The sequence below is a fragment of the Protomyctophum parallelum genome (assembly GCF_964188405.1).
Source record: "Protomyctophum parallelum genome assembly, chromosome: 3".
NCBI lineage: Eukaryota > Metazoa > Chordata > Actinopteri > Myctophiformes > Myctophidae > Protomyctophum > Protomyctophum parallelum.
In genome coordinates, this window is record NC_139698.1 from 6,171,539 (window position 1) to 6,188,322 (window position 16,784).

At 46.0% G+C, this 16,784-nt stretch overlaps 1 protein-coding gene across 1 annotated transcript; it reads right to left on the reverse strand.

The window, feature by feature from the left end:
* Positions 1–3,200: 3,200 nt before the first annotated feature.
* On the reverse strand, positions 3,201–11,131 carry LOC310856154 (uncharacterized protein; the record flags this gene model as incomplete). The annotated part of the gene is made up of 2 exons (XM_083761400.1): positions 11,049–11,131; positions 3,201–3,517 (listed from the first exon to the last, which is right to left on the reverse strand). Exons 1-2 carry the CDS (start codon positions 11,116–11,118, stop codon positions 3,201–3,203), a joined length of 387 nt encoding a protein of 128 aa, XP_083617526.1. The 5' UTR covers positions 11,119–11,131.
* Positions 11,132–16,784: the final 5,653 nt, after the last annotated feature.

Below are 16,784 nucleotides of genomic sequence, written 5' to 3' on the forward strand. Positions count from 1 at the left end.
GAGGGTACATAGATATATATATATATATATATATATATCTATATAAGAAAGATAGATGGCTCACCCGCGCTGCTGGCCAATGAGAGCGACGTTGCTACGTGGTGGCCATCTTTCATTATTTTCAAACGGTTTGGTTTGTTATAAACGTCAGAGACGTCCCCATATTTATATGCTTTTAAATGAAATTTAAGCAGATAAGTGTCCTGAATCATATCCACGTTGATAACGTTTGTATTAAACCAACCCGTTTGTAAATCCGTCAAGATTTGAGGGAGTTATGACTGTTTTTGTTTGAGCTGCCGTAGAACATACTGTACTGCAGCCCTTCAGCAAGATGGCCGCCGGGTGAAAAGAAAGAAAGGTATACTATGTTTACCCAGGGTAACTGGACTAAGGAAAGGAAAGGTACTATGTTTACCCAGGGTAACTGGACTAAGCTCAAGAACTTGTTTACAGCCAGGCCCTGCTCATAGAACATTTCATGGTAGGGGGTTCAATGCCTTGTTCAAGGGCACTTCAGCGGTGGTAATTTTAACGTGCCGGTCCGGGGATACGAACTATAGCGACCTTCCGATATCAAGACCGCTCCGCAAACCGTTCGGCCACCGCTGCCCCCATGCAGTCTCTGAACTACGTCAGAGACTCTGCCTTGAGCCATCTAGCCTTTATATATACGGTATCTATGAGAGGGTATGCGCGTGACATCATCATCATCATCATACCCGGAATTTATGCGGGAACGCCTACTGAGTGTCAAAACACTACTTTCTGACCTTGACAGCGCATACATCCAAACAGAAAAGTCCTGTCTGATCTCATTAACTGACTTTAAACAACATTCAATTCACTTTGTCACTCGATTTGCCTCTGAAATTCACTTCATGCATGCGCATGCCATATCTATAGTGTGGTTGCCTACTGTATATATATATATATATCTAAATTATTATTGTTCAATTAGAAGAGTTGAGTTGGGTATGTCACAGTATACTGTCCAATCAGATGAGGGCAAAGCGCACAAATGCCTTGGGAAGAGTTCTGAATCTCTGGCCCACAGTTTACTGAGGTTATGTTTAGGAATAAGGTTAGGTTTAACCGTTTAGGCAGAGTTTACTGAGGTTATGTTTAGGAATAAGGTTAGGTTTAACCGTTTAGGCAGAGTTTACTGAGGTTATGTTTAGGAATAAGGTTAGGTTTAACCGTTTAGGCAGAGTTTACTGAGGTTATGTTTAAGAATAAGCTTAGGTTTAACCGTTTAGGCAGAGTTTACTGAGGTTATGTTTAGGAATAAGGTTAGGTTTAACTGTTTAGGCAGAGTTTACTGAGGTTATGTTTAAGAATAAGCTTAGGTTTAACCGTTTAGGCAGAGTTTACTGAGGTTATGTTTAGGAATAAGCTTAGGTTTAACCGTTTAGGCAGAGTTTACTGAGGTTATGTTTAAGAATAAGCTTAGGTTTAACCGTTTAGGCAGAGTTTACTGAGGTTACGTTTAGGAATAAGGTTAGGTTTAACCGTTTAGGCAGAGTTTACTGAGGTTACGTTTAGGAATAAGCTTAGGTTTAACCGTTTAGGCAGAGTTTACTGAGGTTATGTTTAGGAATAAGGTTAGGTTTAACCGTTTAGGCAGAGTTTACTGAGGTTACGTTTAGGAATAAGCTTAGGTTTAACCGTTTAGGCAGAGTTTAGTGAGGTTATGTTTAGGAATAAGGTTAGGTTTAACCGTTTAGGCAGAATTTAGTGAGGTTATGTTTAGGAATAAGGTTAGGTTTAACCGTTTAGGCAGAGTTTACTGAGGTTATGTTTAGGAATAAGCTTAGGTTTAACCGTTTAGGCAGAGTTTACTGAGGTTATGTTTAGGAATAAGGTTAGGTTTAACCGTTTAGGCAGAGTTTACTGAGGTTACGTTTAGGAATAAGCTTAGGTTTAACCGTTTAGGCAGAATTTACTGAGGTTATGTTTAGGAATAAGGTTAGGTTTAACCGTTTAGGCAGAGTTTACTGAGGTTATGTTTAGGAATAAGGTTAGGTTTAACCGTTTAGGCAGAGTTTACTGAGGTTACGTTTAGGAATAAGGTTAGGTTTAACCGTTTAGGCAGAATTTACTGAGGTTACGTTTAGGAATAAGCTTAGGTTTAACCGTTTAGGCAGAGTTTACTGAGGTTACGTTTAGGAATAAGCTTAGGTTTAACCGTTTAGGCAGAGTTTACTGAGGTTATGTTTAGGAATAAGGTTAGGTTTAACCGTTTAGGCAGAGTTTACTGAGGTTACGTTTAGGAATAAGGTTAGGTTTAACCGTTTAGGCAGAGTTTACTGAGGTTACGTTTAGGAATAAGCTTAGGTTTAACCGTTTAGGCAGAATTTACTGAGGTTACGTTTAGGAATAAGCTTAGGTTTAACCGTTTAGGCAGAGTTTACTGAGGTTATGTTTAGGAATAAGCTTAGGTTTAACCGTTTAGGCAGAGTTTACTGAGGTTATGTTTAGGAATAAGGTTAGGTTTAACCGTTTAGGCAGAGTTTACTGAGGTTACGTTTAGGAATAAGCTTAGGTTTAACCGTTTAGGCAGAGTTTACTGAGGTTATGTTTAGGAATAAGGTTAGGTTTAACCGTTTAGGCAGAGTTTACTGAGGTTATGTTTAGGAATAAGGTTAGGTTTAACTGTTTAGGCAGAGTTTACTGAGGTTACGTTTAGGAATAAGCTTAGGTTTAACCGTTTAGGCAGAGTTTACTGAGGTTACGTTTAGGAATAAGCTTAGGTTTAACCGTTTAGGCAGAGTTTACTGAGGTTATGTTTAGGAATAAGGTTAGGTTTAACCGTTTAGGCAGAGTTTACTGAGGTTACGTTTAGGAATAAGCTTAGGTTTAACCGTTTAGGCAGAGTTTACTGAGGTTATGTTTAGGAATAAGGTTAGGTTTAACCGTTTAGGCAGAGTTTACTGAGGTTACGTTTAGGAATAAGCTTAGGTTTAACCGTTTAGGCAGAGTTTACTGAGGTTACGTTTAAGAATAAGGTTAGGTTTCACCATTTAGGTAGGCAGAGTTTGCTGAGGTAATGTTTAGGAATAAGGTTAGGTTTAACCGTTTAGGCATAGTTTACTGAGGTTACGTTTAGGAATAGCAGGCAGAGACCGTTCTATACCACTCCGCCACATTTACGCCCGAGGAGGCGACTGTGTATTTGTGGCGAGCGTTCTGGTATACATTCACACTGCTATATACTTACTATGGAGTGCGCCGGTCACTCCGGTGTTGTCATTCACAGTGTGCGTGACCATGGGGAGCAGAATGCCGTCGCCGCGCTGCGTCGCGGGGGCCGGGCTCTCTCCGGTGGCGGTGACGGCGTCGTTGTGGTGCGTTGTGGGCGTGGCCGGGCTCTCTCCGGTGGCGGTGAGGTCGTTGTGGTGCGTTGTGGGCGTGGCCGTGGTGACGTTGACCCGGACCCCGTCCACCATCACCCACCCACTGCAGCTCAACAGCACGCTGCTGCCTGGGTGGAGGGCCACCACGCCGGGAGGGGGGTCTGCAGATAAACAAGAAGAATGACACGCGTATCATTTTTTTTTTTTTTTTTAAGATTTTTTTTGCGGCTTACGCCTTTTATTGATTTTTGAAGGGACAGACAGTAGGCTGACAGGAAACAGGAGAGAGATGGGAGGATGACATGCGGTAAAGGCCGTGTCGGGTTCGGGAGTCGAACCCGCGGCACACTGCGACTGGATCACCAGTCCGGTGCCCAGACCGTTACGCTACGGCCTGGGCCGACACGCGTATCATTAACGGCCAGGTGAAACAAGCCTCCTCCGTAGAATGACACGCGTATCATTAACGGCCAGGTGAAACAAGCCTCCTCCGTAAGAAGAATGACACGCGTATCATTAACGGCCAGGTGAAACAAGCCTCCTCCGTAAGAAGAATGACACGCGTATCATTAACGGCCAGGTGAAACAAGCCTCCTCCGTAGAATGACACGCGTATCATTAACGGCCAGGTGAAACAAGCCTTCTCCGTAGTGCATCTGCCCTGCCTTTTCCGCGGTGTTACAGACTCTGGGTTGAGACCATAGAGTTATAATTATATCTAGAGAGCGGATGAGGAGCGACAGCCCCCCCCCCCCCCCCCCGCTATTCACTTCAATGAAAGTCTGGGGGCTTGGTCGAGACTTCTGCGTGGCATTTCAGAGTATGGGGTCAGACTCCCATTGGCTTAGGCGGCGTTTCAGAGTATGGGGGTCAGCCAATCATGACTAGGTCCTGCAAAAGTTGCCATAAGGTCCTCATCATAGCCAACAGCAGCGACCATAAGGCAGGTTTCACGTGGAATTTCTTTTAAATAAAACAACACAACCTATTTTTAGCTTTTATTTTTATGAATTCCTACCACAAAAATGTAATTCTGTGTTGTCACTGCTGTTGTATATCCTACTGAATCAGAATCACCTGCCAGTGAGGAGCCCCCATCTGGAGACGTGACATTCAGAATAAGAACATTGTGTGTCGTGTAAGAAACAGAAAGTCTAAAATGTGCCACGGATAAGGGCATGTCTATACCACAGACACATTAAACCCTAACCTCAGTCTTAACCGGCCACGTATAGGTCAGACAAACGGGAGGTCGAACGTATGGGCAGTGTGGCAGTCCCCCATATTTATGACCCCATGCACTGTGCTGATATACTGTACATACAGTCATACACAGTTGTATGCAGACACACAGTCTGACCATGTTTGTTGGTGTTTTTAGTTATCTTGACACGCTTGTTCAACTTCCTATGAAAGGGCTAAATATAGCACGTGTTGACATATGCATGCCTCACACATTAGGTGCAGTTAATGTTGATAGCGTTCATAATTCTGGCCATTTCTGAAACCCGCTTAGAGGACACAGTTGAGGATGATTCCGTTTTAATAGACATAAATTATCTACAGAAGGGACGGCAATATACCTTATGGGGGAGGAGAACTTTGCATTTTATATTTGTCGTCGGGTAGAAACCTTGCATGTCCAAATACGGTTACTTACAGTATTTCTCATTGGGAAGCTTGCCATAACTACTTTTAGCCTATAGTTTTATAGGCTAAAAGTAGGCCTACCTGACCTGAGACTAAAACCTAGCTGTTTTCTACCTAAGTATTGTGGTATGAAAACCGTTTTTTAAAATTAGTATTATTTAACAAGTACATAAAAAAACCTGAGAAAATTGCAGACTTAGAAAGCTCACAACGCATTACATTGCTACTCATTGTGAGCTTGTGAATCTGATATTATTGCTACTAAAACGCGAACCCGGCATAAAAACAAAGGCTAATAGGCTGTTGATCTTTGAAAAGAATACAATAACAAAAAACATGAAATGTGGAGATACACGGTTTCTGTCTGACAATCGGACAATATATTCAAAGTCACATCCGTGTTCAGTAGCCTACACACAGAGAGGGTTTGATGTCAAGTGCTGTTGAGACACTAGCTGTGGTTGCATTTTCACCTTCCTCATTTAAAAGCCTGTCACTCTGTCGCTGCTGTTTAGCTTTGGACCAAGACGTTAGTCTTTCTTTAAGTATAATTCAATAGACACTAAAACACATTTCAATAGAGGGAATGATGTAGCTCTGTGTGCAGAGATTATAGTCGGTGGGTAAACATGTACAGTAGATCAATTACGTTCCTACGATGCATCTCGCTTTTTAATTACTGCACAACATGGCATATATTTTGCGTCAGTTAATTACCATTGCCTTATGGAACTGGTTTCTTTATTTATAAACTGCTGTGATGTGTGGATATAATTAACCAACCGCTCTCCACAACATATGTACTGTAAGTCTTGACTTAAAACCAAATCAAATGGCGAGCTTACACTATATGTTAAATGGGACAGGCTATGATAGATTATGTCACATCGACGCATTCTCAGTCCCAAAACGGCAAGCGTTTGACTGGAAAGGACAGGGGGGGGGGGGGGGGGGGGACGACATGTTGACTAGAGGGGATGTGAGTTTCGGTTCTGTCCCCATCAGGACATTAACTCGAACAGCGCCGCCGCTGAGTCGGCTGAACTTTAGACAGCACGCCTTTGTCGTTGTAACTGTTTTTAGTAAACTCACTTCCACACTCCTACAGTGCACTTCAGCATTCCTGGTGTCCGGGTTATGGCACCATATGACTGGAAGAAACATTTGATGTTTGGTCACATTTGGTAAATGGTGCATTTATATAGCGCCTTTATCCAAGGCGCTTTACAGAGATTGTGCATTACATTCACCCATTCACACACACATTCATACACCGATGGCAGCGGAAACCATGCAAGGCACCAACTAGCACATCGGGAGCAATTAGGGGTTCAGTGTCTTGCTCAAGGACACTTCGACAGTAACTCTGGGGGTAAGAGTACATGTTGTACAACGGCGTGTTGTGGTGGTGGTTGACTGGACAGTGCAGATGGGACGTTGTGTAAAAGCCACTTGGTTCATACTTCCTTTTTTTGCAACAACCTGTCCTGTTCCCTGTTCTGTTCTGCTCTCTCTCTGTGTCTCTGTGTCTCTGTGTCTCTGTCTCTCTCTCTCTCTCTCTCTCTCTCTCTCTCTCTCTCTCTCTCTCTCTCTCTCTCTCAATAAATGTCAATCAATCAACGAGGTGTGGCCCAGGCCGTAGCGTAACGGTCTGGGCACCGGACTGGTAATCCAGTCGCAGTCCCGGACCCGACACGGCCTTTACTGCATGTCTTTACTGTCTGTCCCTTCAAAAATCAATAAAAGGCGTAAGCCGCAAAAAAAAAATCTTAAAAAAAAAAAAAAATCAACGAGGTGTGATAAGGTGACATTTTAAATAAATAAATAAATATCCTTGTTTAGTTTTTTCTCCACATCTTGACACAAGGAATCCTTGTGCATTCTACAGAGGAATAGCCATTCTCTCCAGGTTCATTCCAAAACGCTCAAATGTGTGTAGAGTGAGAACAAGGAGGGGGCCGAGTATAGATCCTTATTGGGGGACCTCGGTCAATGACACCAAATGCATTTGCAGTAGTATTTCACCTCTCGTGTAGCAAAGTATTGCAAAGACCAGCACGCACGCACGCACGCACGCACACACACACACACACACACACACACACACACACACACACACACACACACACACACACACACACACACACACACACACACACACACACACACACACACACACACACACACACACACACACACACACACACACACACACACACACACACGTACGGCTCACTAACTGTCATTCCCTATTACGGTACACAGTGAGGGATACTTTGGGAGAGAATACAGTAGGCCTAGAGATGTTTTGTTTGGTTAAATGTTCCTTTAAATGCAGTGCACGCGGTTCATTGAACTCATGGAGCCTCAATAAACAAACACAAGGATTTACAGGGCAACATGCACGGGGGCGCACGTCACACACACACACACACACACACAAGCACGCACGCACGCACGCAAGGGAAGCGTCTGTGTTAGTTTATCTACATTTGAACCACTTAAGTGATGTTTTTACTTGACTCCGTTGAGTAAAAGCGGGCGCTGTTTCTCCTTCATTGGCCGATGGGTTCTCGGATTGTGCATTTAGTAAATGTAGCAAAGTGAGTGTTTTGTATTTTCTTCCAGTGTACTAAAACATGGCACTGTTCCAAATCCGTGGAAGTGGGTCAATGTTGTCGGCAGGTTAAGACATTCCACAGAGAATTGAGTTATCTCAAGAAGGGTACATGTACCAGCTTGCCTGATTATTATGAAATGTGTCTGCAGGATGCCTGTAGGCCTGATGTCGAAATTAAACAAAAATATCCTGACAGTTTTCTGAAATACCTATGTTTCCAGTGGTGCTCAATATTTCATGTCAAGGACCCCAAAAATGATATGTAATTGGCCGCCGCCGACCCCCCCATCTGCAAATGTGTTGTTCCAGGAACCCCTCAGAAGCAAAGATTTGAGGTAAAAACGTTTGCTCTGAAAGAAAATATATTAAAAGATTTGCGGCATTTTTCAAAAATAGCAGACCTACAAGCTCATAGCACGGCACTCGGTGCAGCTCTATGAGCTTGTGGGTCTGCTATTTTTCAATAGCTAAAGTATAATGCTTAAACACCAAAAGGGGTTCCCGTCCTGGGTTTTAACCTGAGTTTAATTTCAATGTTTTCATTAGCGATTCATTCAAATATTTTCTCACATTTGAGCAGTTGAGTCGAATAACCATCTAAGTGCATATACTTTATTCTGACCCCTCCCCGATCTGCCCTGAAACCTTATCCGTAATTTATACATTAGGGATAATTAGCGTGGACTTAAGATGGTTATTCATCTCAACTGCTCAATTTAGATGGACTTTTGAAATGCTGTGCTATTTTAAAACAAGGTAGGCCTACTATGTTTACCCAGGGTAACTGGACTAAGCTCAAGAACTTGCTTACAGCCAGGCCCTGCTCATAGAACATTTCATGGCAGGGGTTCAATGCCTTGTCCATAAAGGGCACTTCAGCTGTGGTAATTTTAACGTGCCGGTCCGGGGATACAAACTAGCGACCTTCCCATATCAAGACCGCTCCGCAAACCGTTCGGCCACCGCTGCCCCAACACTAGACCTGTACGTGCCCGTCGGCTATATGGCCTACTTGAGAATGATGCAACTTGGGAAACTAATGATACCCGTTGTCAACTTGTCATAGCACCCGTTTTAACCCTCTGTCTGTGTCCCACATGGAGATCTCTCTTTCTGCCTGTGTCCCACATGGAGATCTCTCTTTCTGTCTGTGTCCCACATGGAGATCTCTCTTTCTGTCTGTGTCCCACATGGAGATCTCTGTTTCTGTCTGTGTCCCACATGGAGATCTCTGTTTCTGTCTGTGTCCCACATGGAGATCTCTGTTTCTGTCTGTGTCCTACATGGAGATCTCTCTTTCTGTCTGTGTCCCACATGGAGATCTCTCTTTCTGTCTGTGTCCCACATGGAGATCTCTCTTTCTGTCTGTGTCCCACATGGAGATCTCTGTATCTGCCTGTGTCCCACATGGAGATCTCTGTATCTGTCTGTGTCCCACATGGAGATCTCTGTATCTGTCTGTGTCCCACATGGAGATCTCTCTTTCTGCCTGTGTGTCTGAAGAGGGCAAACTGACAGACTGTGAAAAGGGGACTGGTTAAGTAGGCTAATCAATTGTCAGGTGTGGGGTTGCCAACCATGGCAATCAATTGTCTGAGGCAGAGGCTGGAAATTGCACAGGTGAGGGGATTTAGGCTGATTAGGCCCACTGGCAGAGCCTGAGCAGAGCCTTTTATGGTGGTTCTGGAGAACCGTGGGTCCGACTGACTCGATACCGGGCACCGCTCTCCCTGCGGGGGTGTGGAACACGTGTGTCGGATATGAAGTCGGTGGGGCAAACGGTTCTCGAGTTATGTGCATTACAACCATACACACACGCACGCACGCATACACGCAGAGACGCATTTATAGGATTTTCCCATGGACCACATGCAGGCCTATTTATGCCACAGACCACTAGACTAGACCATCGGTTGAGAAACAAACAGTGGTAGGCTATAGACATGGGATGCATTGCATAGCAAGTGAGCCCATATCCAATCCCACCCCAACACAACCGTACTGTGGTCCCCAGGTGGATTCTTAGTCAGGACGGTGGTCCCAGCTGGTGCACAATCAGTTGAAAACCGCTGGCCTAAAGGGTTAACCCATTCTGACCTGAGATCAGATTCATACGAGGTTTCCGCCGGACACACACTGGTCTGATTAACCCATTCTGACCTGAGATCAGATTCTAAAAAATGTCAGTCGTTCTTCGATTTTTCAAAAATAGCAGACCTACAAGCTCGTATCGCGCCACTCGGTGGCGCGATATGAGCTTGTAGATCTGCTATTTTTAAATAGCTAAAGCACGACATGATGCCGACACCAAAATGGGTGCCCGGTCAGAATGGGTTAAAGTGGTTAACCCATTTAGATTCTACAAATGTCTTCTAAATCATGACAGTTTTCTGAAAAAAAACCTATGTTTCTATGTCAGTGGTTCTCAAACTACATTTATTTCATGTCAAGGAGCCCCAGAATTATATCTATTTGGCCGCCGACCCCATCTCAAAATATGTTGTTCCAGCTGGGGAGCCCACTCTGACAGAATATATATTCAAAGATTTGCGCCACATTTTCAAGATTAAAAAGAAAAATAGCAGATAGCAGCTTGTTGTAGATGACTTTAACATGTGACTAAACCTAAACGGAAATGTTACTCAAAACACTATATGACTCAAACTAAATCAAAAGCACAGTGTTCTGGCACAACAGCACAACACAACAACAACACATAGGTAGTCACATAGGTCAGAGGTTTTCAACTGGTGGTCCGTGGACCACTGGTGGTCCGCGAAGGTATTGCATGTGGTCCCTGGCCATGCATTTAGTATGTTTTTTATCGACCGCTATAGTTGGGAAATTAACTAGTTCATTAAGTGACCTGGTGATGTATGATGACATCAATGTCAGTTACCCAACTCAACAGTGGTCCCCAGGTTGATTCTTAGTCAGGGTGGTGGTCCCCAGGTTGATTATCAGTCAGCGTGGTGGTCCCTGGTTCATAATCAGTTGAAAACCCCTGACATAGGTGAACCAACACGCGGCCACATAGGTGGTGAACACGGACAAATTGCTGTTCCTTGGAGTGGTTGCGCCACTCAAAAACGTGCTGTCAAAATAAACATCATGATAGATAGATACTGTAGATTCTTTATTTTTGTGTCATGCACCAAAGGCGCCCTGACTGCAGCCCACATGGACTTACAGGACACACCATATCATTGCTTCAATATTGCATTGTGTACAAGAAACAGGTTTGTTTTGTTGTTGTTTTTTTTGTGTTTACACAAACAAAACATTCTGCCTTTTTCCCCACGCTTTGCATAAAAAGTCTGCTAAAGCTAAAAATACCTTTCCTAAAACAAAATTCTATAGTTTTTCATAGTCCTCTAACCAGAAAAAGTTTAGCTTAGTAACAGACTTTAATGTCAACTCACCTTTCCGCGGACAGTTTCCCAGTAGAAACCCGCGCGCGGGGAGCGCACACAGGAGCAAACACAGCAACATTCTCTCTCTCTCTCTCTCTCTCTCTCCCTCTCTCTCTTTCTCCACGCCGTCAAGATCAGGATATCTTTCTGTTGTTGTTGTTGATATGTCTCCTCTGCCCGCAAGACATCGTCTTTACACCCTTTACATTGTGTGTGTGTCTGTGTATCTGTGAGTGTGCCTCTGTTGCACAGGGTTCACATACACACACACGCACACACGCACACACGCACACACACACACACACACACACACACACACACACACACACACACACACACACACACACACTGCTGCGCTCTCCTCTCCGCAGCTCCGTTATTGTGAAATCCTCCCCCCTCCCCTTCCTCTCTCTAACAGAGGGAAGCCCTCAGCCCTGTGACAGCGAAAACACTGTAGCTATAGCCAAACAGAGGCCCCGGGCCCATTTTGAGGCCACGCAATTATTTTAAAATATACCCATTTTTGTGTAAAACCAAAAAAAGGACAAAAAAACCCCCCACAAATACATAACATAAAATAAAAAACAATATTCAAAATTAGGGATCAATGACAAAAACAAAAAAAAACATTGCATGGATGCACCATGGGGAACGTATCCTCAGTGATGTATCCCACATGGTCATCGGGGTTTCACCATGGGAACGTATCCTCAGTGATGTATCCCACATGGTCATCGGGGTTTCACCATGGGAACGTATCCTCAGTGACGTATCCCATGGTCATCTGGGTTTCACCATGGGAACGTATCCTCAGTGACGTATCCCATGGTCATCGGGGTTTCACCATGGGAACGTATCCTCAGTGACGTATCCCATGGTCATCTGGGTTTCACCATGGGAACGTATCCTCAGTGACGTATCCCATGGTCATCTGGGTTTCACCATGGGGAACGTATCCTCAGTGACGTATCCCATGGTCATCTGGGTTTCACCATGGGAACGTATCCTCAGTGACGTATCCCATGGTCATCGGGGTTTCACCATGGGAACGTATCCTCAGTGACGTATCCCATGGTCATCTGGGTTTCACCATGGGAACGTATCCTCAGTGACGTATCCCATGGTCATCTGGGTTTCACCATGGGAACGTATCCTCAGTGATGTATCCCATGGTCATCTGGGTTTCACCATGGGAACGTATCCTCAGTGACGTATCCCATGGTCATCTGGGTTTCACCATGGGAACGTATCCTCAGTGACGTATCCCATGGTCATCTGGGTTTCACCATGGGAACGTATCCTCAGTGACGTATCCCATGGTCATCTGGGTTTCACCATGGGAACGTATCCTCAGTGATGTATCCCATGGTCATCTGGGTTTCACCATGGGAACGTATCCTCAGTGACGTATCCCATGGTCATCTGGGTTTCACCATGGGAACGTATCCTCAGTGACGTATCCCATGGTCATCTGGGTTTCACCATGGGAACGTATCCTCAGTGACGTATCCCATGGTCATCTGGGTTTCACCATGGGAACGTATCCTCAGTGATGTATCCCATGGTCATCTGGGTTTCACCATGGGAACGTATCCTCAGTGACGTATCCCATGGTCATCGGGGTTTCACCATGGGAACGTATCCTCAGTGATGTATCCCAACGTCATCTGGGTTTCACCATGGGGAACGTATCCTCAGTGATGCAGTATCCCATGGTCATCTGGGTTTCACCATGGGGAACGTATCCTCAGTGACGTATCCCATGGTCATCTGGGTTTCACCATGGGAACGTATCCTCAGTGACGTATCCCATGGTCATCTGGGTTTCACCATGGGAACGTATCCTCAGTGATGTATCCCATGGTCATCTGGGTTTCACCATGGGGAACGTATCCTCAGTGACGTATCCCATGGTCATCTGGGTTTCACCATGGGAACGTATCCTCAGTGACGTATCCCATGGTCATCTGGGTTTCACCATGGAGAACGTATCCTCAGTGATGTATCCCATGGTCATCGGGGTTTCACCATGGGAACGTATCCTCAGTGACGTATCCCATGGTCATCTGGGTTTCACCATGGGAACGTATCCTCAGTGATGTATCCCATGGTCATCGGGGTTTCACCATGGGAACGTATCCTCAGTGACGTATCCCATGGTCATCTGGGTTTCACCATGGGAACGTATCCTCAGTGATGTATCCCATGGTCATCGGGGTTTCACCATGGGAACGTATCCTCAGTGACGTATCCCATGGTCATCTGGGTTTCACCATGGGAACGTATCCTCAGTGACGTATCCCATGGTCATCTGGGTTTCACCATGGGAACGTATCCTCACAGTGACGTATCCCATGGTCATCTGGGTTTCACCATGGGAACGTATCCTCAGTGACGTATCCCATGGTCATCTGGGTTTCACCATGGGAACGTATCCTCAGTGACGTATCCCATGGTCATCTGGGTTTCACCATGGGAACGTATCCTCAGTGATGTATCCCATGGTCATCTGGGTTTCACCATGGGAACGTATCCTCAGTGACGTATCCCATGGTCATCTGGGTTTCACCATGGGAACGTATCCTCAGTGACGTATCCCATGGTCATCTGGGTTTCACCATGGGAACGTATCCTCAGTGATGTATCCCATGGTCATCTGGGTTTCACCATGGGAACGTATCCTCAGTGATGTATCCCATGGTCATCTGGGTTTCACCATGGGAACGTATCCTCAGTGATGTATCCCATGGTCATCTGGGTTTCACCATGGGAACGTATCCTCAGTGATGTATCCCATGGTCATCGGGGTTTCACCATGGGAACGTATCCTCAGTGATGTATCCCATGGTCATCGGGGTTTCACCATGGGAACGTATCCTCAGTGATGTATCCCATGGTCATCGGGGTTTCACCATGGGAACGTATCCTCAGTGACGTATCCCATGGTCATCTGGGTTTCACCATGGGAACGTATCCTCAGTGATGTATCCCATGGTCATCTGGGTTTCACCATGGGAACGTATCCTCAGTGACGTATCCCATGGTCATCTGGGTTTCACCATGGGAACGTATCCTCAGTGACGTATCCCATGGTCATCTGGGTTTCACCATGGGGAACGTATCCTCAGTGATGTATCCCATGGTCATCGGGGTTTCACCATGGGAACGTATCCTCAGTGATGTATCCCATGGTCATCTGGGTTTCACCATGGGAACGTATCCTCAGTGATGTATCCCATGGTCATCTGGGTTTCACCATGGGGAACGTATCCTCAGTGATGTATCCCATGGTCATCTGGGTTTCACCATGGGAACGTATCCTCAGTGATGTATCCCATGGTCATCTGGGTTTCACCATGGGAACGTATCCTCAGTGATGTATCCCATGGTCATCGGGGTTTCACCATGGGGAACGTATCCTCAGTGATGTATCCCAACGTCATCTGGGTTTCACCATGGGAACGTATCCTCAGTGACGTATCCCATGGTCATCTGGGTTTCACCATGGGAACGTATCCTCAGTGACGTATCCCATGGTCATCGGGGTTTCACCATGGGGAACGTATCCTCAGTGATGTATCCCATGGTCATCTGGGTTTCACCATGGGAACGTATCCTCAGTGATGTATCCCATGGTCATCGGGGTTTCACCATGGGAACGTATCCTCAGTGACGTATCCCATGGTCATCTGGGTTTCACCATGGGAACGTATCCTCAGTAACGTATCCCATGGTCATCTGGGTTTCACCATGGGAACGTATCCTCAGTGACGTATCCCATGGTCATCGGGGTTTCACCATGGGGAACGTATCCTCAGTGACGTATCCCATGGTCATCGGGGTTTCACCATGGGAACGTATCCTCAGTAACGTATCCCATGGTCATCTGGGTTTCACCATGGGAACGTAACCTCAGTGATGTATCCCATGGTCATCGGGGTTTCACCATGGGAACGTATCCTCAGTGACGTATCCCATGGTCATCGGGGTTTCACCATGGGAACGTATCCTCAGTGACGTATCCCATGGTCATCTGGGTTTCACCATGGGAACGTATCCTCAGTGACGTATCCCATGGTCATCTGGGTTTCACCATGGGAACGTATCCTCAGTGACGTATCCCATGGTCATCTGGGTTTCACCATGGGGAACGTATCCTCAGTGATGTATCCCATGGTCATCTGGGTTTCACCATGGGAACGTATCCTCAGTGATGTATCCCATGGTCATCGGGGTTTCACCATGGGAACGTATCCTCAGTGACGTATCCCATGGTCATCTGGGTTTCACCATGGGGAACGTATCCTCAGTGACGTATCCCATGGTCATCTGGGTTTCACCATGGGAACGTATCCTCAGTGACGTATCCCATGGTCATCTGGGTTTCACCATGGGAACGTATCCTCAGTGACGTATCCCATGGTCATCGGGGTTTCACCATGGGAACGTATCCTCAGTGACGTATCCCATGGTCATCTGGGTTTCACCATGGGAACGTATCCTCAGTGACGTATCCCCTGGTCATCTGGGTTTCACCATGGGAACGTATCCTCAGTGACGTATCCCATGGTCATCTGGGTTTCACCATGGGAACGTATCCTCAGTGACGTATCCCATGGTCATCTGGGTTTCACCATGGGGAACGTATCCTCACAGTGACGTATCCCATGGTCATCGGGGTTTCACCATGGGAACGTATCCTCAGTGATGTATCCCATGGTCATCTGGGTTTCACCATGGGAACGTATCCTCAGTGACGTATCCCATGGTCATCTGGGTTTCACCATGGGAACGTATCCTCAGTGATGTATCCCATGGTCATCGGGGTTTCACCATGGGAACGTATCCTCAGTGACGTATCCCATGGTCATCTGGGTTTCACCATGGGGAACGTATCCTCAGTGATGTATCCCAACGTCATCGGGGTTTCACCATGGGAACGTATCCTCAGTGACGTATCCCATGGTCATCGGGGTTTCACCATGGGGAACGTATCCTCAGTGATGTATCCCATGGTCATCTGGGTTTCACCATGGGAACGTATCCTCAGTGACGTATCCCATGGTCATCTGGGTTTCACCATGGGAACGTATCCTCAGTGACGTATCCCATGGTCATCTGGGTTTCACCATGGGAACGTATCCTCAGTGACGTATCCCATGGTCATCTGGGTTTCACCATGGGAACGTATCCTCAGTGATGTATCCCATGGTCATCTGGGTTTCACCATGGGAACGTATCCTCAGTGACGTATCCCATGGTCATCTGGGTTTCACCATGGGAACGTATCCTCAGTGACGTATCCCATGGTCATCTGGGTTTCACCATGGGAACGTATCCTCAGTGATGTATCCCATGGTCATCGGGGTTTCACCATGGGAACGTATCCTCACAGTGACGTATCCCATGGTCATCGGGGTTTCACCATGGGAACGTATCCTCAGTGATGTATCCCATGGTCATCGGGGTTTCACCATGGGAACGTATCCTCAGTGATGTATCCCATGGTCATCGGGGTTTCACCATGGGAACGTATCCTCAGTGACGTATCCCATGGTCATCTGGGTTTCACCATGGGAACGTATCCTCACAGTGACGTATCCCATGGTCATCTGGGTTTCACCATGGGAACGTATCCTCAGTGACGTATCCCATGGTCATCTGGGTTTCACCATGGGAACGTATCCTCAGTGACGTATCCCATGGTCATCTGGGTTTCACCATGGGAACGTATCCTCAGTGACG